Raw genomic sequence first — 27,164 nt, forward strand, 5'->3', positions numbered from 1 at the left:
CAAATAGGGTTATTCTTTGAAATTCTGAATTTATTTGGTTAAGAAAAGCAACTACATATTTTCTTCCTTTTACTACTATAATAAATTATTCACTCCTGCTGAAACTAATTTAAATGAATTTACAAAGTCATAAAATGTAGGTCTTTTGTTCTTTTGGTACAGGGTAGAAAGAACAAAGGAAAAAAGATCTGAAGAGATTTCTGGCTCATTGTAACATGCAGGTCCTTTAAAGACCATTCATACCTTGACAGAAAGGAATGGGAGACTGTAGAAATATCCTGTTATACCATGTCTTTGTGTGAAGTCTGTAGGGAATTAGGCAGATCTTGGAAACTAACTGACAGATGTAAATACCACAAGACTGAAGAGACATTTAGATATAAATAGATTAGACAATGAGAGTCAATAATAGTCTTAATATTTCTAACCATGCCAATTGCAATGATTCCACCCAGGAGCCAATTTAGTCTAATTACTTCTTGTCGGATTTATTTTTTAATGGGGGCAAGAGGAAAAAAGAAAATCTTCCACAGACTAATCAAGGGTAGAGAGCAGTTAGGGTGACACGGCTTTAGTCACTATCTTTGTAGCTCAGAAAATGATTTCCATGGTATTAGATTTCCATTCACATGCAGTCTCTAGGATGGTACAGTAAAAATATCATAAACAATCAGCTCATCCACATTTGAAAGATGAGAGTGTGGAACGAGAGTAAAATGACACTGCCAACACCTCAAAAACTACAGATATTTTCTCTTCCGGTTCCTTTCTCCCCACTTCCTGCTTCAAAAAGGCAGGGGTTTGAGTTCAAGCTCAGACACATACTATGTACTTAGCTCAGTGAGCTTTGAGAAATCACTTCATCTTTTTGTGCCTCCATTTCATCCATAAAATGAGTTTAATGATAACTGCCTTTTCCCACAGGACTGTTCTGAGGAACTAGGTTATGTACGTGAAAACACTACATAAAATTTATAGGGCTTCCCTGGTGGCGCACTGGTTGAGAGTCCGCCTGCCGATGCGAGGGACACGGGTTCGTGCCCCGGTCCGGGAAGATCCCATGTGCCGCGGAGCGGCTGGGGCCGTGAGCCATGGCCGCTGAGCCTGCGTGTCCGGAGCCTGTGCTCCGCGGCGGGAGAGGCCACAACAGTGAGAGGCCCGAGGACCGCAAAAAAACAAAACGAAACAAAACAAACAAACAAAAAAACAAAAACCTTATAAATAGCGTAAACTGTGAAGCACCGGATATATAATGATAAATAAACATCAGATTATCCTCTTTCGGTTATTCTCTTTTCCTCCTCCTGATAATAACTGGCCTTAATATGGAGATGAACTATATTTTTTACACAAGTCCCCAGTTCTTAATTTTTTTAAAAAAAAGGTGACTGAATGTGGCATACTTAAGAAAAAAAAAAGACAAGTTGCTACAAATGCCTTACTTTCTGTACTTACTGATCCTCAATAGAAAAAAAAATGTTCCTAATTTCCTGATTGAGAGATAATCTTGCCAACTGTGATAATCTGGTTACCTACCACCCTACTAACATGATTCTTATGGTAGCTCATTGATCCAATTAAGCCTCACTTATCTATCCCAGCTCAATTTTAATGCTTAAATAAACTTTTCTTGACTACTTTTCATGGAAATCTTGAATTAATAAAGAGGAAACAGGGGTCACTTTTATGGACAGTTATTGTACTCTGCAGTACTATAGTGATGTTCCAGACATCATACAGTGTGTGTGACTTAACTTCATGACTTTTTACTAAATGCCCTGCCTACTAAAACTGCAAAACTGTCCTATATCTTTTTTTTTTTTTTTTTTTTTTTGCAGTACGCAGGCCTCTCACTGTTGTGGCCTCTCCCGTTGTGGAGGACACGCTCCGGACGCGCAGGCTCAGCGGCCATGGCTCACGGGCCCAGCCGCTCTGCAGCATGTGGGATCTTCCCGGACCGGGGCACGAACCCGTGTCCCCTGCATCGGCAGGCGGACTCCCAACCACTGCGCCACCAGGGAAGCCCTGTCCTGTATCTTTATATTATATCCTTAGTATGGAATAACAGTGCCTTCAAGACCTACTAAGGTAACCTAGATATTAATAATGACAATAGTATTATTAATCAGACAATAGCACTTACTGTTTGCCAGGTGAGTTTGATGCAATTTAATTCTATTAATTCATTTAATCCCAACTAAATCCTTTTGAGGTAGGTACTATTATTATTCCCACTTTACAGATGAAATAGCTGAGGCACAGAGAGGTTAAGTATCTTATCCAGGGTCACAAAGCTAGCAAACAGCAGAGCCAGGATTCATTATCAGGGCAGCTATGCCCTACAGTTCAGACTGCTAATTACCATGGAGGCTACACAATCCAGAAATTGAAGTAATGGTGGAAGTATTGGTGGAAGCTATTTCAGAACCTCAACATGAAACCCAAGTTTGGGATTCAGGGGCACAAGAACCTCAGCCTCAAAGGGTGTGAAAACCCTATGCTCCTTGGAAGATACAGGTTATAGAGAAGCCTAGAAATGGATATTTGAAGCCAAAGGGAAGAATGGGAACTGAGTCAAGGATGGAGTGGCCCTCAAGTGGATGTGTGGGGTCAGAGAAGGGGGAGGAATCAAAGATGCCTCTGGGGTTTCTGGTTTGGGATGTTTGCAAAGGGATAATGATGCTCTAGGCAGGGGTGGATAGAGCCCCTAGCCAAAATGACCAGATATAAGATTTGCAAACTTTTCCCCATTTCATACGTTGCCTTTTCTCTCTATTGTATCCTTTGATGCACAAAAATCTTTAAGTTTGATGTAGTCCCATGTGTTTATTTTTGCCTCTGTTGTCTGCGATTTTGGTATCATCTCTCTCTTATTTCTTACAACCGCATGTGAATCTACAATTATCTCAAAATAAAAAGCGTGCTTAAAAAATAGAAAAATAATACTATTAACAGTCTAAGTGAAGATTAGCTAGTTTGATCCTTCACTTTTTAGTTGTGAAAACTTGAGATCATAAAGGTACATTTAAGAAAACAGGGTAAATAAATCCACAAGATACAGGTACTTTTTTATTGGCAGTCTTATTAATCTCAAAGACATAACATATATTCTATATAAGTGAAAATCACCTGTTAGAAGATATTTTTAGATATGACTAAGAAATAAAGTAGATAGGCTATCTAAAACAATCTTTTATGATGACCCACTCTTAACCTTCTTAACTTGCAACATTCAAAAGAATTGCTTTTTCAGGACATTTAATACATATAATATTGATAGCAATAAAAATCTATGCTTTCAATGACTATATTAAAACTTAGTAAAGGTTTGATCCTTTTTGCAAAAATTAAGAAACCTCAGCAACTAAAAATGTTCACAACTTTACAAAGAGAAAGATACCGTGTGGTACTGTATTACTCTAAACAGATGTGGCTCTTTAAATCAGAAAAAAAAAATCACATACATTTTCAGTGATGTCTGAGTAACAGCTTCTGGAGTTGTTCCTTTTAGAATCTTGCCATGGAAACCACAGCTTCTACAACTGCAGTTATTGCAGAATTCACTCTTGTATCTATTTCCTTAACTTGCTACTCTGCCTAAAACACACGCCTCAAGAGCATTCAATATTCTTTTGTGGAGGAACTTAGTGCAAGCCAACAGCCCCACGGAAGCCCTATTTCCTGAAGAAAACCATCAGATTCTTGAAGTGTTAACCCCAATCAACTTTGGGGGGTCCAAACTAGTTTACCAAAAGCCAAGTGCACTTAAAACTGGAGAGAAGAGGGCTGACAGCATTGGAGCTTGCAACCCAAAGAGCAGCATAAGAATCACGCCCCCCGAGGTGAAGAGTCTCTTCTGTTTGATGTAAAAACAACGAAAGGAAAATGAACAAAACAGAAAACAGGATGCAAATTCTATCCTTCCAGATCAGTTTTTAGACTTTTATATATCCTGATATCCATTACTCTTTGACTACATTTAAAATGCTTAGTTCATTGTCGATTTTTCTTTTTTGTTGTATTTCAAAGATGACTAAATGGCACATACTTGACTTACCTAAAAGAGGGAGTAAAACTGGGTAGTTGTACGGCATCACAAAGAGGTTTACACAAGTTAAAGTCGTACTGGCTTTTAAATAACCAAATGGATATCCAAGTTCATTGTATTTTCCACTGCTAGTGACAAATACCTGAGAAGACGGTGAAGTAATGTACAGTTATGACAATAAGGATTTTATGTAAAACTAAACACAGCAACATTCCACACCGACATCTCTGGCACAATTTAATTGTAATTTAAAAATGGGAATAGTGCTTTCACTGTATTTATGTCAAAACATATCATACTAAAGAAGAATGTTCAGATTGCAATTCTTCTGCAAATTGAGTTAAGAAATGAAACCGTACTATGCAATAACGATTCAGAGACCACAGGCTGCATCAACAATACCCAAATATTTACTTGGTTAGCACGATGGAAAATAAGGCTGAAATACCACTAAGTGATACCAGCCATTAAAACAAATTGACTTCTCAAAAGAACAAGTGGTGACCAGAGTGGAGACTGTTAGGAAAATGGAACATGCCCCTATGCCTGAAGCATGCAATCACAAAAACAAAGCCCATTTAAAGGATTATGCTAACACTCATGTGTACTACTATTAAGTTTTGCTCTACTTCCCTTTTATGCCCCATTCCCCTACCCATTTATTCCTTTTTCATCCAATAAATATTTATTGAGGAGTCTGTTACAAGCCAGGCATTGGTGATAATTATTTTGATGCAATTATATTGAGCAAGGAGATGCTTTGGTTCATTCTGGAAAGCACTTTCTCTTGTAAATGATCCTGGTGGAGTAAACATTCAATAAAAATGAAAACATTAATCTTTATTCCATATGACTAACATCTTATTCCTTAATGATATTCCTGATTTGATATGTATTATATTGTCAGGTTCCATAGACCTGATATGCTCTTCTGGAGTCCTCTGGCTATCATGTTTTCTTTGTGCTCCATGTTTACTCTTTGGCCCAAATCAGGGCATCAGTATGTACTTTTAGGGACCTAGACCTTTACCTTTCCTAAAGCCCTTCAGCAGGATTATTTAAGACAAAAGTCAAACCCTGATGGTGAACAGAACCCACTTACTTTGCTAATTCTTGGTACCAGCCATATCACCTACCAGTTCACTAAATTCTTGCTATGCTTAGCTGTAGCTAAGAATAAACCCTTCCTATGCAAAGGATGCCTCCACAAAAAAATGGAGTGTGCTAAAACATGACTCACCTACTAGATTTCATGTCTTAATCTGAACCTTAATAGAAACAGATAATTGTAATAAAACATGTTGGATTTCCTCCAGTTTCCTAAGTGTGTATAATAGAAAAGGGGGAAAATCATCATAAAGGATAAAAAAGTTACGGCCAGCAAGGATCAGACCTGTAATTTTCCCGAAAGGAAAAGCACTGGTTTTTTTTTGCGGTACGCGGGCCTCTCACCGTTGTGGCCTCTCCCGTTGCGGAGCACAGGCTCCAGACGCGCAGGCTCAGCGGCCATGGCTCACGGGCCCAGTCGCTCAGCGGCACGTGGGATCTTCCCGGACCGGGGCATGAACCCGTGTCCCCTGCATCGGCAGGCGGATTCTCAACCACTGCACCACCAGGCGGATTCTCAACCACTGCACCACCAGGGAAGCCCCAAAGCACTGTTTTTTGTTCCTTTCTCACTCCCTTTCTGTCTTTACTCCCTCCCTTCCCACCTTCATACCTTCCTTCCTTCCCATAAGCCCCCTGAGTTTTTCCAAATTTCTTATCACTTGCAAATTCATAGAATTTGGGGGTTCAAAGGGATCATTAGAGACCGTCTAGTCTAGAGAAAGTGTCTGATCCCAGACCACATAGCTGGTGGCAGAGCTAGGGTTAGAATCCAGTCTCCATTATGATTTTGCCAAATTTCCCAGCTCCTGGTTCATCTTATTCTTTTTCACTCCCACTAATTCATCGCATTAAACTACTCTAAACCAAAGTAACGTAAGATGCAAGAGAAAGACATATGGCATATTTGAGGGGTGCTGCAGGGATCTTGAGGATTTCTTAAGCTCCTTTGGAGATTTACAAGGAAGGTGCCATATAGAAAAGAGGGTTTCATTTAGGGAGGAAGTATAATTTATAATTTTATTTGCTTTTATTCCAAAATGTTTTTCAATTCATAAATTCAAGCCTCTGTCTTGATTTTAACTTAGCATTCTATCATCCCTATCTCTACATTTCTAGCACATTTTTGGTGTATTTTATTGAAATATAAACATACGTTCAAAAAAGTGCATGAATTATAAGTATACAGTTCAATGAATGTTCAAAAATGAATGCACGTGTGTCATCAGCACCCAGATCAAGAAATAGAACCTAACCAGAAACCCCCTTGTGTCTTTTTCTGGTCACTACTCTGTACCCCCAAGAGAAATCACTGTCCCGACTTTTAACAGAGTCAGGCAGTCTTACCTCTTTTTGAACTATATAAAGTCGAATCATATGATATGCGATCTTTTATGTCTGGCTTCTTTCACTCAATATTATATTTATGAGATCATTCTGTTTCTTGCACTTTTCCATCCTTGCTTTATGCCTGTTGCTTTTTTTTCTACCCAGTTTTAGCATCTTTGGAGAATTCAAGTAGCTTAAAGGCAACTAGTAGCAATGATTTCGCATTTTAGGATGAAACAGATGGCAGTCTGAAAGTGTTTTTTGCGTAAGTAGAACCTAACAATTACTGATTGCTATACGGTGCTGTAGTTTAGAAACAGAACAAATATCCTTACAATGTAGGGCTTCCTTATTATATTCAACTAAAAAGGCTGTGACTGCCACGCCCGGATTTTCACAAATTAAAATCCAAAGGTGAGTCTACTAACAAATCAGCAAGCCCTTCTGGCTGAAGTATAACCCTTGGAAGAGCCAGTGTATGTGCATTTGCCTGTGCATTTGCTTCATCCAAGGAAAATCCACACTACACTCACCAATGTGGCTTGTACTACAGGAAGAAGGGTTTGATTACATTACACAAATACATAAAGTAGTTTCAGGCTTATTTATTTATTTATTTATTGGTCAAAAATATCTTGTACTGGGAATTCCCTGGCGGTCCAGTGGCTAGGGCTCCGCACTTCCACTGCAGGGGGCACGGGTTCGATCCCTGGTCAGGAAACTAAGATCCTGCATCCCAATTTTAAAAATTAAATTTTAAAATATTTTTTTTAATTAAGAAAAAAATCTTGTACTTCCAATCTGTCAAATTCACAATAAAGACTGAGAACATTGCTTCAGCTGAAGAATCCATAGCTGAATAGAATTACATCATTTAGGTTAGGGATTCTTTTTTTAAATTTTATTTATTTTCCTTATGTTTTTTGGCTGCGTTGGGTCTTAGTTGTGGCACACGGGATCTTTGTTGAGGCATGAGGGATCTTTTTGTTACGGTGCACAGGCTTCTCTCTAGTTGTGGCATACAGGCTCCAGGGCACATGGGTTCTGTAGTTTGCGGCACGCGGGCTCTCTCATTGAGGCACACGAGCTCAGTAGTTGTGGCTCACGGGCTTAGCTGCCCCACGGCATGTGGGATCTTAGTTCCCCGACCAGGGATTGAACCCACGTCCCCTGCATTGGAAGGCAGATTCTTTACCACTGGACCACCAGGGAAATCCCTAGGTAAGGGATTCTTAACCTGGGGTCCCTGGATAGGCTTTCGGGGAGTCTTCCAAATCCTCAAATACATAGGTTTCATCAGATCATACTTCCTTAAATGGCAGTGTACGGTAGGCTAGTGATTCGTATCAGTCTGAAATTATTTGCTTGGCCTTGTTGCTTATTTGACAGCATTTGTGAGAAACATTATCAACAGACTCAGCTCGACTATTCCCAGATTAACCTTTGAAACTTCTTAAAACAATTCAAAGATCTCAGAGTGGTTCCAGACATTTGGCTGACAACAAAGGATAAGTACCTGCCAGCAGGTATGGGGAGACTTTCGTTCCAGGATGTACTGAGTTAAGGGTGAAGGTTCAAGTTCATATTTGTCAAAGGGAAGTTTGTCTATTACCATTGGCTCACAATCTACACAGGAGAACCTCACAACAGGATGAGATGTTCGTGGAGGCTAAAAAACAAGAGGGGAAAATATAATCCGTTATCAAGAGAGTTTACACTTCTGATAATTCTGCAACCCTTTTATGTTTTGTTAAACCATCGCTGAGATACAGACTACTGTTTTGAGAAAGATGAATTGAGAAAGGTAAATTATAACACTCATAACCACGGTTTCAGGGAAGTAAAAAATAAAACTGCTTTGAATATTAAGAACTCTGAAATTCAGATCCACTTTTGCAACCTCCAAGGACTACCTGCCCTTCACTCCTTTGTACCATGAGGTTTCAGACAGGCCAGACACCGCTAGGAAAGAAGAAATCCATGAAGTTTTCTAATGCGGTAATGACAGAGCTGGAGCCACTAACAAGCAAGGTGAACAACTGTAAAGGCATGGAAAAGGCAAGATAGAGACTGAAAAGGAGCCCGTCACAACTCCAGAGCCTGGGTGAAATTTTCTTTGCAGCTGAATTTTTATAACATTTCTCACACCCACACACTTCCTTGAACAGCTAGAGCTGGGGATGCTTTTGGCTGGGCTGAAAGGCCCGTGTACCTGGGGTACCAGAGCAGATTGATGCAGCAGCCATGTTATTAATGACTTTAGCTTGTGGAGATGGAGAGCACCAGAGAGAGAAATGGTGGCAGCAAGGGCGAATGGAGAGAAAAAGATTTAGGACAAGTTCCAGGGTCAAGGGTGAGATGTAGCTCTACCTACTCTTGCTGAGAGATCTGTAAGGCTGATGTGAATACGACAAAACACCTGTTTCCTTCATAAAAGGGAAAAACATGCTCATTTGGCTTTATGATTTACAAACCTACAAGATATTTTGGAAGCTGAGAAAAATAGCCTTCCAATGTGCTTTTAAAGCTGAAGCTACGAGCTATGTGTGAGTTTCCTAAAATTCCTTCTTTCTGGTTTTTAAAAAGTTTTTTATTTTAATCAAACTTGCAAAATATATCTGGCTTATTAGATTTAAATCTATGAAAAAACATGAGTGGGGACTTCCCTGGTGGCACAGTTGTTAAGAATCTGCCTGCCAGTGCAGGCAACATGGGTTCGAGCCCTGGTCCGGGAAGATCCCACATGCTGCGGAGCAACTAAGTCCGTGCACCACAACTACTGAGCCTGCACTCTAGAGCCCGCGAGCCACGACTACTGAGCCCACGTGCCACAGCTACTGAGCCTGCGCACCTAGAGCCCGTGCTCCGCAACAAGAGAAGCCACTGCAATGAGAAGGCCACGCACCACGATGAAGAGTAGACCCCGCTCGCTGCAACTAGAGAAAGCCCGCGCGCAGCAACGAAGACCCAACGCAGCCAAAAATAAAATAAATTAATTTTAAAAAATAGAACTTCATAAAAAAAAAGACATGAGTGAAACCCTGTCACCAGCAATAATGAAGCAAATTTGTAACGAAAACATTCAGTCTGGGGTTTGAAGGGGCTGAGAGTAACTGGGCCCTGAGGTTTGACAAGCGTGCCACCTTGGTGCCCCAAGGGACAGGATTAGGAGACAGAGCCTCACCCACGGCAGGGGCTGAAGATGGCTCTTCAGTCGTACATTCAGGCCTTTTGTGGCCACCTTTGAAAAAAATGCAGGAGCCTCAAAATAGCAATCCAGGAGAAACTGCAGTTCATGTCAGAAATGTCTAAAACCTAGATAGACTATAGATTAGCTGAACCAAGAAGGTACTGGAAGATCAGTGACCTTTTTGTGCCCCCTCCGTCCCTCAAGGATTACTCTGGCCTTTTTATATTGGCTGCAGGGAGGGAGGACGATGAAAGGGAGAGTGGGTTTCATATGGTTTCCCTTATTACTAGATACCGCGCCTTTCCCCCTCCCAAGCCAATACATGTGGTGCTAGGAGCCACTACAATATCAAACCCTCTTCCACCAAATACAGTGAACAAAAAGATAAACCCTTGCTTAGAGATCATTTAAAAAATATTGCTTAATTACCCATTGTTGAAAGGTGCATTGCCAAGGAACTCAAGTCCACTGATTACAAAAACCTGAGAAGTAGGCCCACAAAGTCCCACTACATGTCTAATGGGTCCCTCGGAGGAAGTAGAATGACCTCTGCTTTGAATATGTTTCTAGAGCCTATACAAGGTGCAAACTAAGTTCTAATTTCCAGGGGATGTACATGAAAACCAATGCCTGCCCTTTTTAGAGATTGTGTTTACCACGTAAATCAAGTCAGCGGCTCTGGCCCTGAAATAAAAACCAAGTCACAGATTGCAACAGCATCAAAAATCACAATATTTTAACATCTGAAGAGGGCAGGTCAAGTGGCAAAGGCAACTGAAAGAAAGAATGCCAGAACAGAAAGGAGGTCCTCTCTTGCTTTTAGGTACAAGCTAGACTTTCCAGTAAGAAATAGAAAGCACAACTTAAAAGCTTCCAAGCTATTTTAAAAGGTTCTCTGCAATCAACTAATTGAAAATCCAGAATGATGTTTACCTTTTTGTTTTATGACACTTACTAGTGAAGGTAAATTCTGATCTGGCCAAAAAGATTCTGGAATTGGCCAATGTCCAACAGGAACACCAGTCTTAGAGTTAGGTCGCACATAAATGAGCTTATGACAGCTATGCCATGGTTGAGCAGCAAATGAATTGCTTGGCCTGGATGAATCCATAAGTCCATCTAAAAGTTAAACAAAAGACAGACTAAGGCATGAATTTCCTTTCACAGCCTCTGATCTTCTTGTACAGATTTTTCAGTTAAAAGCAAAGTACAAAACAAAACCAAAACAGTGATTCATGAAAGATGGAAGTAAAAAGTGACTCTACTAGGATTTCTGAATGTTCTCTCTAGCAACTCTTTTCATCATCTAATCCATCCTCTCTAATCCAACATCCTGCCCCCCCAATTCCTTAATTACAACCAAAATATGTAGTTATATGGAAAACTGTTACAAAGTTAGTTTTAAATTTTCTGAGATTTGGACACATAAATTAAACACACTAAACCACAACAGTTATTTTTCCAAATTAGGCAAATGAAATTTTTCATTCCCTGGTATAGTTTTACATTTTTGAATCTGACAAAATAGGTCATAAATTCTATTTAGATTTTCTATTTCCAACAGATGAAAAAAAGTATTCTTTACTAAACAGTTAGACCCAATGACCACAAAGGCAAATTCACCAAAAGGTAGAAGGAATGCTGACAACACAATCTATGTATATAGTTGGGAAGGGAACACAAAGCAAATGCATCACGTTTATGTGGACTAATTCATTATAGTTTGCCCATCCCATCATTAAAATCCCATGGAAACTGGGCATCGTATAATGCTGAATAATATATCCTGAATGCATTTTAATTATTTGAACTGGCATATTTCATTTGCCCCCGGAAAACAGGGCAAGACAAAGCTACATAACCTTTAATGGGATGATTTATTAGTCTAAATTATATTTGTAAAAGATATGTGTTAGTGATTTGAGTCTCATTTTTTTCTTCAATATCATTTGATTTACTTAAGCATTACTTTAAACAAGTAATTACTTTAGAGCAGGGGATTTACTGCGGCCCATGGAGCTCTAGAGAATACATGTAGTGCTTCAGGGGACCAAGACACCCCCTCTAAAGTTGAGCTCACAATTCTGGGGATGTGCATTTTTCTGAGGAGAAAGTTCTTAGCTTTCATCAGAATCTCAAAGGTTAAGAACCCTGGACAAAGGGGAAATGGAGCTAGAAAGAATGTCTGAGCTATTTACATGACACCATCTAATTGGCTTTCAGTAGGAAAGTTCCCCGTTCACATGAAGGTAATGAACACAAAATTATAGACCTGAGTGGTCAATCGTTACCAATATAACATGTCCTTCCTTTACAACTAATTTAATTACTTTAAAATGGGCTGTGAAGCCTCAGTCTTCTACAGCAGGTGTTTTGTTGTTGTTGTTTTTTTGGTTTTGGTTTTTTTTGTGTTTTTTTTTATTTGGCCATGTGGCATGTGGGATCTAAGTTCCCTGACCAGGGATAGAACCTGAGCCCTTGGCAGTGAAAGCCCAGAGTCTTAACCACTGAACTGCCAGGGAAGTCCCTACAGCAGGTGTTTTTAAATTGGAGTCCAAGAACCCCTGAAATGAAACACAAAATTATGTGTGTATGTGTTGCCCATGTCCATTTTCCTGGGGAGAGGGGTCTCTATTTTTTCTAATAGCTTCTCAAAGGGTTCTGGGGACTAAATAGCAAAAAGGTCAGGAACCACAGGATCCACTGCTTCAGCAAGAAATGTGGGTCTTTCTGCCCCTTTGCACTTACCCCCTTTGCTTCTCCAGGCAGCTACCACTAATTGTGGCCACAGCGATTAAAATGTATGGATCAGATCAGGCAAGCACTGTGGTGATGATGGAGTCTAGGTACACATATGTATGTATGTGTGTGTGTGAACCAACAGGAATGAGGAGAAGCGATGGCCTGGAACAGAGCTCTGAGGAAGCCGTGCAATGGGGTATGATTCCCTTTCCCAATACAAAAGTAGCTCTGCTTTCATATTTTGAGATGTTGAAGTTTCCATAAAATCTCATTTGAAGAGAAAAGGTTCTGCAGTTAAAAAGTGGCCAGGAAAATACTGGTGTAGGATCTTATAGGATATTAGCAGTTCCTGGCTAAACATTCACAGATCTCATCAAGATAGCTTGGCACGTTTGGTGCTCACAAGACCAAAAGCAGATGGCTGGTTAAATGGCACTCTGTAGTCAATCTCCAGATATTTCATGAATAGAGAAGTGAAGAATTCAGCGTCATCCCAAGACTGGGACCTGGAATATGAAATGGGTAGGGAAAAGGGAGAATTTTCTGAGGAATATTTGACATTGAATTAAAGCTAGAATTTGGCTACCTGAAATGTATCCACAGGCAATGAATGAATGGTAGTTGTTTGGATGGATGTTTGTAACCACTTGATTGTGTGTGGCTAGTGAAGACCGCGTCTACTGCGATTAGTTCAATGTTTTCTCAATTTCAGATCACTCTCCTATATAACACTTTAAGGTTAAAAAAAAAAAAGGTTATCTACCATACCTTCTCCAATAGGAAGTGGATCTGGTCCCGTTTTTTCAAAGTTAATAACTACACCACTCTGAACTTTTTGAACTAAAGATTCTAAACATTGATTCAACATTCTCTGTGTTCTAACACAGTAGGAGCGACCTATACCAGAAGGAAAAACAAATAGTACAAGTTTGATCAAATAAAACACTACTTAACAATACAAGCATCTGAAATCCTAAAATACAACTTGAAATAATCAAAAGTACACTGGCAGCAGACATCACACTAATGATGAGCTTAAGCAGCAGAGTTGAAAGATTCGGAAGGAAAAGAAGTAAAGACTGGATGTGGCATTTAAGAAAAATGGTACTCTGCTGGCCTGAATTTGTCCTTTAGAAATAGTAAATATTGCCAATACCTCCTGTGACTTCACACATCTGTGTAATGGCAGACTCATCAGTGGGTACACTCCCTAGCTGCTCTGGTTCAGTAGAAGGCAATCCAGGCAAACGCAACACCAGGGCAAATAACCTTTGATCCCAACGAAAAGGTTCTTTGGTTAGTTCACTTCCAGGCAGAGGAGAATTCAAAGGCAGATGAAGCTGATAAGGCAAAATTGGAAAAGTTTCATCATAACAACCCATACAAAAATGAATCAGTTCAAGGGTTATGGAGTTCACTTTTCTTTGATGTCCTCAATAAAATGAGGCAATCTTTCAAGGATTACCAGGATGGAACGTTTGCTCAAACTTATTCTTAACTGAAATAGCTGCATGTTCTCTGCCATTTAAATGAAATTTGAAAAAAAGAAATCTCACCTCTTCTTGAACACCAGCAGTACTTGTTAACTTGTTTCCATCTGTGATGGTAATTAAAATAGATGGTTCTAAAAAAAATGGATTTCTCCCCTAAAATACATTTAAAAAGTATTAGAGCTGTGTAAAGTAATAGCATTGTATTTCAACTTTTACATTTGCCTCCATTGTATTTCAACTTTTACATTTGCCTCGCCTGTGATCTTTCAAGTGTGTGATAAAATTTGCCTGGATAAATAAGAAGGAAAAGATTAGGGACTGAAGTGGGTGGGAATCAAAATAACAATCCCTGCAGAGGTAACATTCAGAATAAACTGAGGAATTCTTATAATTCAGGAACTCCCCAAACTATAACATCCAAGTCCCCCTCTCCCTCTGCTTTCCAAGTAATCATAAAAGAAAGATATTAAAGGGATTATAATGGCAGCATCCTCCATACCCGGGTATCATTCAGAATCCTGGCACAGTGAGGGGGACATTAATGACTTATGCTCTGCAACCTGGCCAGTGACTGGTTATTGTGAGCAGAGTTTTTACAGTGGGAAAGTGTAATGATAACATCAGCAAATGCTATTCTGCCTTCCTCTTATACTAGAGCTTTTTCGTTGAATTGAGAGGGACGAGGGACTTAAGGACTCTGAAAGTTTCTCTTCAATTGTCTTGTCCCAATATTCTCAGCAATGTATTCATCCCATGATAGCTGATGATCTGATGCGTAGGCAGTTTTAAATATTTTGTGGTCAAGCCACATAAAAGACTCCCCCAAAAGGATTTTTGTTAAAGTATGTATTTAAAAGATACATGGACCTCCTTTTGGACGTTATAAAAAAGAGCAGAAAACTTGGTAGCCATGCCCAATTTTAAATTCTTACCCCAAGTCACCAAAATAAATTAGCTGTACCCACTCAAATTATTTTTTACCTGTCCATAGTTGTCTATTCCAGATATTAATCTATTGAGATTTAACAAATCAAATGAGGATCTTAGAGCCTGACCAAGAGTAGTCAGTCCAGAAGCCTGAAGGTTTTTTAGTTCACTCATGAATGTTGCATGATTTTCCTTCCAACCAGCCTGCAAACCAAACATTTACAAAGAAATTCCCAATTATACAATGAACAATATATAAAGTGCAAACAACCACCAAATAGCAAGTATCAAACCTCTAACAAGTTAATAATTCCTTAATCTAATTCTATTCTATATCTCGACTGATCAAGTGGAACAAAAGCAGGCCATTAGTTTCAGAAAGATCTGCCAGCCTTAATGATCAAGAGCAAAGATGCAAACAATGCATTCAGTCCATTATCGCTGGAGGGCTTTGGCTCAAGAAGCCTAATTTGCTATTCAGGCTCAATCAAACCTACCAAAACACCTCAGTATTTACCTTAGTTTGACACTGAGGATGAGCACAGAGCACGGGGCAGAGGAAGGAGTAATTTTTTAAATGCATCGTCCTTGATAGAGACAATTAGCTATTGAGTGTCTGATTTACATGAACTTTTCTAACCAAGAGTTTTTTCTCCCAAACAATATTTTCACTTTAAACAAGAGTATAGGTGGAATTATAGGAATGGAGCCACAACTATGTGGAGACAATCCTTCTGGCATCTTTAAGCATTCAGAAAGGCGCAAATCTAGAATAGGGGAGAAAGAAAAGAAACAAAAAGTTTTGACAAAGAAGCAGCATCGCCTAGGCACCCCCAGTGGCTATGAACAGCAGCAAAGAACCAAAGACCCAAGGTCAACAGCCAACATGCTCTGATTGAATCATTTGTAAAACAGAAGGAAAGGACCACGTTGACTAGTCAGCAATGTGGCTATAAAGACAAAGCAGCGCAAAACGCCAAGAAGAGAAGCCAAAAGAAGATGGCAGCTAACAGTAGGTCACAGAGGAATAGGCCAGCAAAGGAGACAGTAGACAGCACAGCCTGGCAACTTTGTGGGACAAACAGGCACCTGAGTCTTGGTAGCCCTGTGGGCAGTAGTGTAATATGCTGAAGGTTCACGTCATGCCAACCAGACCAGTAGAGCTGGAGGTGGAAAGCTAGCGCAAATGATGCAGAGCTAAACGAAATGACTGAAGTTTCATGTTCAGCTAAAGACCATTATCCACACAACTATAGCAAACACTATCTCTTCTAGTTTCATAGCCTCCTAAAGCAATCTGGGTCAGAGTGACTGAAAGGCAGAAAAGGGGCCCATTGCCTGTACCCTACTATGAAGTATATGCATGACCTCGAGCAAACCTGTCGGCTCTTAGGACCTAAGTTTCATTATCTGAAAATGAAGAGGATTAGATAAACAGGGATACTGTGTAAGGCTGTGCATGTTACAACCCTGGAGAGCCATTCACATTGTGACCCATGAGAATGGCGCCCCCTAGGCTTGAACAGTACGCAACCTCCATAACCATATAAGGTGAAGGTGATCCTGGTTAAGATCCTTTCCAGTCCAACAGTCTGGATTCTGTGAAATTAAAAATGTGCTTTTAGGGACTTCCCTGGTGGCGCAGTGGTTAAGAATCCGCCTGCCAAAGCAGGGGACACGGGTTCAAGCCCTGGTCCGGGAAGATCCCACGTGCTGTGGAGCAACTAAGCCCGCGAGCCACAACTACTGAAGCCCGCGCGCCTAGAGCCTGTGCTCCGCAACAAGAGAAGCCACCGCAATGAGAAGCCCGTGCACTGCAAGAAGAGTAGCCCCCGCTCGCTGCAACTAGAGAAAGCCTGGGTGCAGCAACGAAGACCCAACACAGGCAAAAATAAAATTAATTAATCTTTTTAAAATGTGAGTTTTCTCTGTGTGTGTGTGTGTGTGTGTGTGTGTGTGTTTCTAACATATCCTGTAAGTCAAAGGATCTAAAGGCAGAACCTTTCCATGTATTATTCCTTTGGCCAGATTGTACATATGACTTATAGTAGCTGGGAAAAGTAGAGGATGTGAATAATTCCTTGTGACCCAAGGAAAATCTTACTGAACTAGACAAACTAAACTTTAGTTAAAAGGAAGGATTATGATTTGAATTGTCCTAATCAAATACTTAGAAATATCAGCAGGTGATTATAAATCACACTGAATTCAAAACTTAGCTTTCTTATTTGGGGTAGAAGAGAAGGTCTACAGCTGCGGGTGAGGGAGAGGGATAGCATCAATTCTTTCCTTTATTTATCCAACAAATTTTTATGGACCAACTATGCTATGCTGGGCAGAATGCTACATGCTGGAGATATCAAGAGGAATTAGCCCTTGAGGAGTTCCTGCCGCAAAGGAATAAGGAATGCAGTTATGGAGGCGGAAAGAACAAATGACCAGGGAGTTAGGGAAGGCTTGTCACAGAAGACGGGGCATTTGAAGAAGTCTAATGGCATGAGGAGAAGATCATGGGATCCCCACACTGATGTGAGGAGTGGAGGGGGCAGGGCAAAGGAAGAGAACAGAGTTCATAAAAGGACGGAGCTTCCTGGGGAACTGCAAGTAATTTGATTATCATCACTCTGAGTAAGCAGCAGGAGGCAAAGCTGATAAGCTGGGCTCTGACTATAACGTGCTGTGTACATTGTGCTCAGTAGTCTGGATTTTATCTGTTGGCCCTGGGAATGACTTGAGGTTTTTAATTAGGGGCGTGGCATGATCAGATATGTATTTTAGCAAGATCTTTCTGCTGGGAGTTGGAGAATAAATTGTGGGGTGGAGGGGAAGCTGAAGCTTGAGGCAGGGAAACTGGTTTGGAGAATGTTGCAATAGCTTATGAGAAAAGTGATGAAAGCCTGAGCGAGGGCAGCGGGGATGGAGAGGAGGCTGCAGATTAAAGAAGTATTTCAGAGGTGGAGTCAGAGGGATTTAGTAGCTAATTAGGGGCATGGGTGAGGGAGAAAAAGGGTCATACATTAGGTTGAGTTCTCTTGCTTGGGCAAGCCTGTGAATGGTGGGGTCTTTCACCCAGAAGCCACTTTACAAAGTTGACTTTTTTTTTTTCCAGAATGGCTTCATTTACCAATCTAACTTCTACACTGTACACTCAGAGTTACATGCAGCGAGTGTTGAACTCCTGAGAGCCACAAGATAGTTCAAGGCATGACTAAAGAAAAATCAGTGAACTACTTGATCTGGTAAAGGGCTGGGATAAGGTTTGAGTACCACCTAAGCAAACACCCTATAACTCATCTGTGTTTAAAATAATGTGTCCTAATTGTCACTAATCAATCTGTCAGAATGACTGCTCTTTAAAATTTCTTTTCTAATATGAATTGAAAACATTTTACAAATTGTTTCTGCACCTGAATCACTGGCATTCAATTTTTAGGTCAATTCCAATCCTTTGCAATGAATTAGACAATACTTGAAATTTGAATGATATTCCTATCTCAGTACTACACAGTGTATGGGCTACATTTACAACCCAAAGCAATAAACTTCTTGGTAGCAGTTTAGCTCCTTCAAGAGAAGAATTAATGCCCCTAAGTCCAGTCCTCAGAATGCTGAAGGGGAAAAAAGGCCTACAGAGTAATTTAAGTATCTAGAGAACCTTATTAATGTGAAAAATTCTTCCAAAAAGATAATTATTTGTTCTAGTGGGAGAAAGTATGTTTATATTCTTCATTCATTGCTTGCAGTTGATTTTTTCATAAATGAATTCAGGACAGCCCGTTGACCTTCTTTCATACAGTTTTTTATTTCAAGTAACTCCAAAGATATCCTACTCTCATGTCAGTAAAACCTTTACTCCTGATAATAACTTCCATACATTTTTATGGAGATTTACAGCTTACAAAGCATTTTCATACTTCACATTTGCCTAAGACAATCCTATAAAATAGGCAGGGTATTACCATCTCTATTTTGTTTTAACAGACCAGGAGGAGGTAAGACTTGAGTATGTCTTGTTTGTTGGGGGGATAGTGGGTAAGTCAGAGAGGCACAGTCTGGAGTTGCACTATCTGATCCATGGCTAGTCTGACTTGAGATGTGATATAAATGTAAAATGCACATGGGATGTTGAGGACTTAGAACGACAACAAAAAAGAATGAAGATATCTCATTATTTATTTTTTGATTGATTGCATGTTGAAGTGATAATGTTTTGAATGCTTTTAGGTAAATAAAGTATATTACTAAAAGTGTCACCTGTGGCTACTAGAAAATTTGAAATGCTGTGTATGGCTGGCATTATATATCTATTGGACAGAGATCATCTAGAGGGAACTGAAGGTCAGGCAGGAGAACTTGGCCTTGCTTCAGCATAAAATAGGCTCATTCCAGCTTCCAAGGCTGGGGGAAACAGGATCAAACAGTGTCTCAGGAAGGTCAGTCTGGCAGTGAATTATAGGATAGACTGGAGAAGAAGCTGTAGTCAGGAACAATAAGCTAGGAGGTTAGAATAGGCATCTAGGCCTGAGGAAGGGGTTAATTGAGAAACATTTTGAACCACCAAGATAGGACTTGGTGACAGACAGACCATAGGTTTAGCACAAAGGAATAACCTGGGGTGAATGAAATCCTAAACTAAGAGTTTACTGTCTTCACAGGTCAAGTTTCTAAAGTCTCCCAGAAGTAAAATGAGAATAATGATGATGATGATAAATAATAATCATAGGTAATATTAATCAGTGCCTATGTGTCAGGAACTCACTTATGCTAAGCAGAGCATTTTATACCTATCCTTCTCATCTGAGCCTCATAACCACCCCATGAAGTAGGTGCTATTATTATATCCATTTTATAGATTAGCACACTGAGGCTCAGAGAGGATAAACAACTTGTCCAGGTCAAAACAACTAATAAATGACACAGCCAGGATTTGAACCCAGGTACCCTAACTTTAGAACCCACCAATGTAAACCAAAATACTAGAGGTTCTTCTACCTATTCTACATATTCACCTCATAGACATGTCTTGTTATACTAGCTTAAAGGTTCATAAGTTTAATGGAATTTCCAAATTTCATTAGTTTAAGTCTACTTTCCCTGATGTCAGAACGCAGACCAGTTGGGTGTGGGGAGCAGTGAATTAGGACTTGGAAGACCCTGGTCTAATCCTGGCTGTAACTAACAGGCAAAACAAGTGGTCCAGAGTAAGTCGTTTCCCCTTACTGGGGCTGTTTCCTCACCTAAGCAATGAAAAAACTGAAAACCAACTCTAAGGTCCCTTCCAGTTTTCATATCCTATCATTCCATACCTTGTATCCATCCTTTATATAAATCTGACTTACAGAAAGAAAATGCCTCATATCTTAATAAATATGCTAATTCAGGTCTGGTTTAAATTTGTATAGCCAACTAAAGACATCTTTGAATATCAGCAGGAAGAGTATGGGCCTTTCAGTCTGTCAGTGACTTGGGTTCTCCCCGCAGCTCTACGGACTAGCCCACTAGCCTTTTATTCCCTACTCGTTATCACCACAAAAAGGAGAGAGTCTGTACTCCTTTCCTCAGAAGGGCAAAGCCTAAAAGAAATATTTTCTACTACCCTCTGCACCCCTATTTCCATGTCCTTATCTGGTATGTTCTCTGCCATATGGTGCTTAAAGGGTAGGTTTTGCCCCTATGACAGAACTATAGTGGAGGTCTGTCAACATGTGAACTATTTGGAAGCTTTTTATGAGCACACATCTAAGTTATACCCTCCAGTCTAGCTTTCCTCAGGAATAACACTGTTATTTAGAATTCTGGCTGGCTCCTGTGTCTTATTTCTCCATTGGTTTCAATGGAGGAGGGAAAGGTAGGGGTGTTATTTAATGGCTCCCCCAAACCTCAGTACCCGAACACTTGTCCTTCCTGAACTTCATTCCATTTTGGCAGGACCATTTCTCTGATTCATTGATTTTTATTTTGTTTTTATTTTTTAAAATGAAGAACTCTTTCCTCCAAGGAAATCTTGCCAGGAAGTATAAACAAGTAAAAAAGATAAAAACAGATCAACTGTCCTTGAAGAGGATGTGGCAGTGGTGTTACAGCCCTTTCTGTAAACGCCTGCGCTATCTCTGAAGGTCACTTGCAATCCTTTTCCAAAATATAAATGATCGTGTTAGACTCAGTATATAGTGCAGATTTAATGAACACGGTATTAACTTCTCCATCCAAGGTAACTGAAGAACATTTTTTAGGGCAGCTGCATCTAGCTTTCCACAGAAGAAGCGCCCCTTAAAAGACCATATAGATGGAATATGTATAAATAAAAAAACAGTTGAATAGTTAAAATTCTCTAGGGTGACAGCTCCTGAAAGAGAATGGCAGTGAATCTTTTCAAATAGCAAAAATAATCCTTCTCTATTACAGACTGTCACAAGCCAGGCTCTCTAACATGCAGCGAGAGAACCTCTCACTGGAAGGGCATCACTTGCTCTGTCCCTCTGACTGGGTGCTGAGCCACTGCACTAACCCAATTTGGGCACATGCACCCAAAAGCCTCTTTGGACCCTACCCTGAGGAGCAGTTCAATTCAATCCAAGGCTTCCTAGCTTGTTAGCAAGCCCTTCACAATGAATAAAAAGCCTCGCTGGATTCCAGAGAGAAAATACGTGTTGTTTCCCTCTCCTTGACAAGACTTTTTAACTTCTATTAAAGGAAATGAAATCAGCCTGGTAATATTTGCCCTTCATAAACTCATATAGAGGGCTATCCCGAACCTTGGGCTCTTCTAGGTGGTTACAAACAAGATGATTAACGGATTTAAGTATTTTCCCAGATGTTGCAAGTTAAAGCCAAAGAGTCTAAATTTAGCAGGGCCATCATTTCTCTTGTTGAAAGATAAACTATTTTCCTTTTTCCATCTGCTTTCCAGAAGTTGGGGAGAAACTTGCTCTGCAACAACACAGACAATTTGAATAAATCAACTTCAATGGCAGTTTTCAACTAACTTAACTTTCTTCTCCAATTTAACATTCTATCATCTTTGTCATCACAAACTGTTCTTGTGTTGGTAAAGTGACCAGTGGGACAGGATGACATGAAAAATAAGAAGCCCTGCTTTTCCAATCAACTCTGTCTCCTGAGAAGACAAATGACTTTTCCCTTGGTCTTTGCCCTTAGCTTTACATGGAATATTTGTGCGAGTTAAGTTTTCAACTTCGAGAATTTTCTTCTCACAACTAAAATGGACTCCAATTCTGATACATATAAGATGAGGTTTACTTGCCCTCTTAGGTAAACAGAACGCTGTAACAGCTGAAATCACTTTAATATGTTCAAATGTCTTTTTTTCCCCAGTATTTTATTTTATTTTATTTTATTGGTGTGTCTCCATATAAAATGTCTTTTTAAATTGTGTTTACAGCTAGAGCACCTATAAAGGAGGTTGTTAAAACTGTGAAATACACATTAGGAAGATGCTATATCATTGAAAGAATAAGATTGTCTCGCTTCTTGTATCAACTTTGAAAACTCTTCTTGTACTATATTTTCTGACCCTATCTGACACAATATTTTTCCCTTAATACTGTAGCAATTTGGTCTGATTTCACTTTTTTTTGTGGTTTTCTCACTTGACTCAAGGTACTGATACAGTTCTAGGTTCAAAGGAGACATTCTATTATTCTGTGTTTTATATGTACTAATACAGCTTTCTCTTGTAAAATTACTTGTTTTAAGACTATCCAGTTCTCAGGACAGGAATAAAGACACAGACGTAGAGAATGGACTTGAGGACACGGGGATGGGGAAGGGCAAACTGGGACAAAGTGAGAGAATGGCATTGACATATATACACTACCAAATATAAAATAGATAGCTAGTGGGAAGCAGCCGCATAGCACAGGGAGATCAGCTCGGTGCTTTGTGACCACCTAGAGGGGTGGGATAGGGAGGGTGGGAGGGAGGGAGATGCAAGAGGGAGGAGATATGGGGATATACGTATACATATAGCTGATTCACTTTATTATAAAACAGAAACTAACACACCATTGTAAAGCAATTATACTCCAATAAAGATGTTTAAAAAAAACAACAGAATATCCAGTTCTCTTGGATTCCTTTTTGTTAAATTTACTTCCCCAGGGGCACTTCTTAGTGTCCTGAACTTGCTAAGATACTCGAAGCCCATTTTATTTGATTACATCAGTTCTCTCCCAGAGAACTCTGAATGTTATCATTCTGTGGTTCAGTCCACCAATTTTCATCCACAAGCTTCAGGAAATACTGCCAGCCAAGACCACAAAAAAAGAAATCTAGCTTACTTGAGTCTTCTACTTTTTAAAAAAATTCTTAGAAATTGACCCCCTAATATATTGCAGAAACTTATTTGACAGTCTGTGGCCTGCTGAATTGTTTTTTCAGCAGATGGTTAAAGACTCTCATAACCACATATTTTTAAGTAAACCGGGCAAAGACATGATTCAGTTTGATTCCACCCTCACAAAGTTCACCATTTTGTGTTACTGGTCTCTTTAGGATACCTAGGATAGGGTTTTTTTTTTAGTGGATTAACAATCATCAGGATTAGTCTAAAATATCTGCAAACTTCATTTATGACTTTTCAATTCTTACCCAAGGGAATTAAGATAAAATTATGAAGTAGCACACCTCTCAGAGTTCATGTGAAAGCATAAGATCAAAAGAAATTTGATCTCACCAGAGGATGCTAACATGTAGAAACCAAATTTTCTCCTCTGTCCAAGAGGCAACTGAACTGTTACTGAAAGGAAAATATCATAGGGCTGCAAAGAATTTACCAAACTCGGTCCGATATAAATGTTAAGTTTCCTCTTTCACTCCCAGTCCATTTCAACTGTAGCTACTGACCAATACTCATTATTAGAAAAAAACAAAACCAAAACCAAAAATCAACCAACCAAACAAACAAACAAACAAAAAATGCTATCGTGCTGAGCACATGTTCAATTGCTTAGGTTTGGGGTTCTGATAGGAGATATTTTTATGAACACATACACAAGATAAAAATCAACAAAAGTGGTCTTGGAAAATACACAAGGACAGGAGTGAGACTAAGCCACCCAAACATTACAGAAAGAGTTGAAGAGAGGAGAGAGCAGAATGACCATTCCTTACTTTCTAAAGATCTTATGGCATCTCTTTCCTCCAGCCTAATTCTTTTTAAAAAATTATCTCAAAAACTTTTTATGAGCTGTTTTTTACATTATAAAAGTAACGCACGTTCATTGTTAAAAATCCGAACAGAAATACAAAGTTAGTCTATCTCTTCACAAAATTGTCAGTACCACTATTCAGAGGTAACCATTGCTAGGAATCTGTCCTAAACATTAAACTGTTGGCAGCAAACAGAAATGACTCCAATAAGATGAAGTGGCATTTACCAATAAGATGGAGTGACCAATTTAACCAGTAGGTACGTGATACAGCACTTTAACCACTTACAGAAACTGTTTTCTAAAATTTAAAGCAATTTTGGGACTTCCCTGCAGGTCCAGTGGTTAAGACTCCGCGCTTCCACTTCAGGGGGCGCAGGTTCGATCCCTGGTCGGGGAACTAAGGTTCCGCATGGCATGCGGCGCAGCAAAAAAAAAAAAAAAAAAAAAAAAAAAAAAAATTAAAGCAATTCTGAAGTCCCCCTGACGTCCCAGCCAGAATTATGCCACTTCCTGTCTTTCAGTTATACAATTCTCTCCTGACTTTTTTCAGAAGGAACAGTGGAAATAATCTAGTCTAATCCCTAGGAAGACTTTAAATAGACTTCTAACATATAGCTCAAAAACTTCACTATGAAATGGAATTTACAATGTCTATACCCATGTAAACTTTTAAGAAAAAGGAGCACTTTGCTCCAAACATCTTGCACGTTCTCCTACAAGACATACAACAGGAGGGACCCCCAATTTTCCAATGTCATGGCTGTATTAAAGACTAGATATTCTCCCTGGAATCCCATTATCCACTGTCTAGCTGCGTGGGCTCCCTTCCACAGAGACAAAGGCAGAGAGGGACTGGTTAAATATACGGCAGGGCTTCCCGGCATCTTGAGGCCAATTTAAATAAAAACATCTTGGTCTGGTTCAGGCTAATCAACCGCTAAAGGTCAGAGTCCAGCTCTCTCCCCCTTCCTCCTGCAACTTCTCATCATTATAACAGCATTTAAAGCACCTTCTGTCACATCCTCCCCCTCAAGTCACACCCTTGCTGGCACGCTTTCAGTTCATTTTCTCTCCTCCCCCAGGCCTCTGGTCCCTCTGGCTCTCTCTTCTCCCTTTGGTTAACTGATGGTCTAAGAGTCGGCATCAGGAGTGGGGAGACAAACTCAAGGGGCGGAAGAGAGAGGTCTGGCTGAAGGGCAGGGCTCCTGTGGGGAAATGATGGGAAATATGTTTATACAGACACATGGAGCAGGTCCTAGAGAGCTCAGAATGGCAGACTGAGCAATTTTGACTTGATTCCATAGGCACTGGGGAGTCTCTGAAGGCTTATGAGCGGGGGAGTGATATGATGAAACCACCTTTTTTAGAAAGTTAACAGTTGGTATGGGTAGAGAGTAGGAATTTGGGAAGCACTTGGAAGACTACATAAGAAGGTTGCTATAGTGGCCAAAGCACAGAAGTCAGGACCTGGACTGAAGTGCTGGCAGCAGAAATTGAGTTGAAGGAACATATGTAAGGGACATTGCAAAGGGATAGGCCTCAGAAGAAGATGGAAGGACAGGATCAAAGCTGAATAACGTCCACTGTGCAATCCTGAGTGACAAAAAGATGGGGAATATAGAAGACGGGATAGTTTTAGAGCCATAAGCAGGTCTGTCTGACATGCTAACTATGAGCTGATGGCAGGAGAGACAGGCAAGTGGAGATGTCCCGTCGTCAGCTAGCGATGCCCGGGTGAGAAGCTGAAGTTGGGGAGTAGAAGGAATATTTGAAATCATGAATGAGGTAGGATGCATTCAGCAAGGGAAAGAATTTGGCAGATAGGGAAAGAATGATCAGAGAGAGGGGTGGAGAAACGGGAGGAGGTGATAAGTTTCTGGAAGGAAGAAGCATTAACAGTTTCAAATATAGGCAAGGACAAAAAGAATAAACATTAGTAAATTAGCCCAAGTAGCTATATAGTAAATCCTAAGACCTTAATAAACTATATTTACTTTCCTCAGTAGTACTACTCCTTACTCACACAAACAAATGTTTTGAGCCTCTTGTTCAATAACATTCAAGTCCAGAGTTTGGTTCTTAGTACTAAGTTTAGTGAACTATTCGACTTAACAGGGCAGGATATAACTAACGAAAGAACAGGTGCATATGGTTGAAGATGCAGGCATATATATATTAAGATAATCACGCACATATGGTTTAAGATACAGAATTCTATTTTTTCTGAGAACATCTGGCACATCTGGCACAAAAGCCTTCATGTAACTTTTCTCTGGTTAAGACCCCAGTGGCTAAGTTGGCAGCACCTCCAATCCTCTGAAATCCATCCCTTACCAACCTAACTAAGCAGGAAGGGGGGAAAAAGTTATCTGCCTAGGGCAGGGGTGTGGCTTGAGGAGAATGGGAGATCTGGCTGAAATGGGGAGCGGGCCATTAGGTCAGGCACAGGTTGAGAGAGAAAACTCGGCGAAGGCAGTATGGCATGCTCAGGCCTTTTACAAAATGGCTTCTGCCTCTCCCACGGGCTGTGGATTAAAGGAAACTAAATGGCTACTGTGGAGTACACTGACTGTCTTTATTTTCCCTATAAGAGAAACATTTATCAGGAGAGTGACAGGGTGAAGATGATATATCCGTTTCTGAAGGCCATTAGATCGCCAAAAACCACCGTGTTGCTCTTTCAAGCCTACCGTTCCTCCCATGGGGCCTACTCGGCCTAGGCCCCAGTACTCAACCTCTACTCCCCAGCTATCTCAAGTTCCATCAACTGAGAGTCCCAACAACTCCATCTCTTTCCCTGAGTAGGGGCATAACTGTGATATCAAAGACCAAAGTGATTCACAAACAAATGCACCATGATATTCACCTACAAAGAATCAGAGAAATAATAAAAATGGCAACACTGGCAGTAGTCATTTTCATTCATCGAGTGCTTGCTCCAGTATCAGACACTGTCCTATCAAAAGCAACGATAAATAATAGCATGACAATTCTGTCTAAAAAACATGATCCCAGGACATATACCATAATAAGAAAATACCACTGAGAAGTTATTAAAAGGAATATTCTACCATAATTGACAGGGAAAGTGAAGTGGCTCATTACTTAAGACTTTGGAATAGAGACAGACCTGGGTTACTATTCAGTTGTGTTAC

The 27,164-nt window shown here is 40.1% G+C and overlaps 1 protein-coding gene across 1 annotated transcript in view; it reads right to left on the reverse strand.

The window, feature by feature from the left end:
- The window catches only part of LOC111164523 (integrator complex subunit 6-like), a 58,495-nt gene that overhangs the window by 21,444 nt on the left and 9,887 nt on the right, over positions 1 to 27,164 (reverse strand). The window contains 7 exon segments of the mRNA XM_022554232.3: positions 4,058 to 4,190; positions 8,001 to 8,153; positions 10,630 to 10,793; positions 13,185 to 13,313; positions 13,573 to 13,756; positions 13,973 to 14,062; positions 14,891 to 15,040. Of these exon segments, the coding sequence (XP_022409940.2) occupies positions 4,058 to 4,190; positions 8,001 to 8,153; positions 10,630 to 10,793; positions 13,185 to 13,313; positions 13,573 to 13,756; positions 13,973 to 14,062; positions 14,891 to 15,040 (1,003 nt within the window).

Source organism: Delphinapterus leucas, chromosome X (assembly GCF_059928025.1).
Source record: "Delphinapterus leucas isolate spDelLeu-1000000601 "Yukka" chromosome X, BTC_Dleu_Yukka2, whole genome shotgun sequence".
NCBI classification, from domain to species: domain Eukaryota; kingdom Metazoa; phylum Chordata; class Mammalia; order Artiodactyla; family Monodontidae; genus Delphinapterus; species Delphinapterus leucas.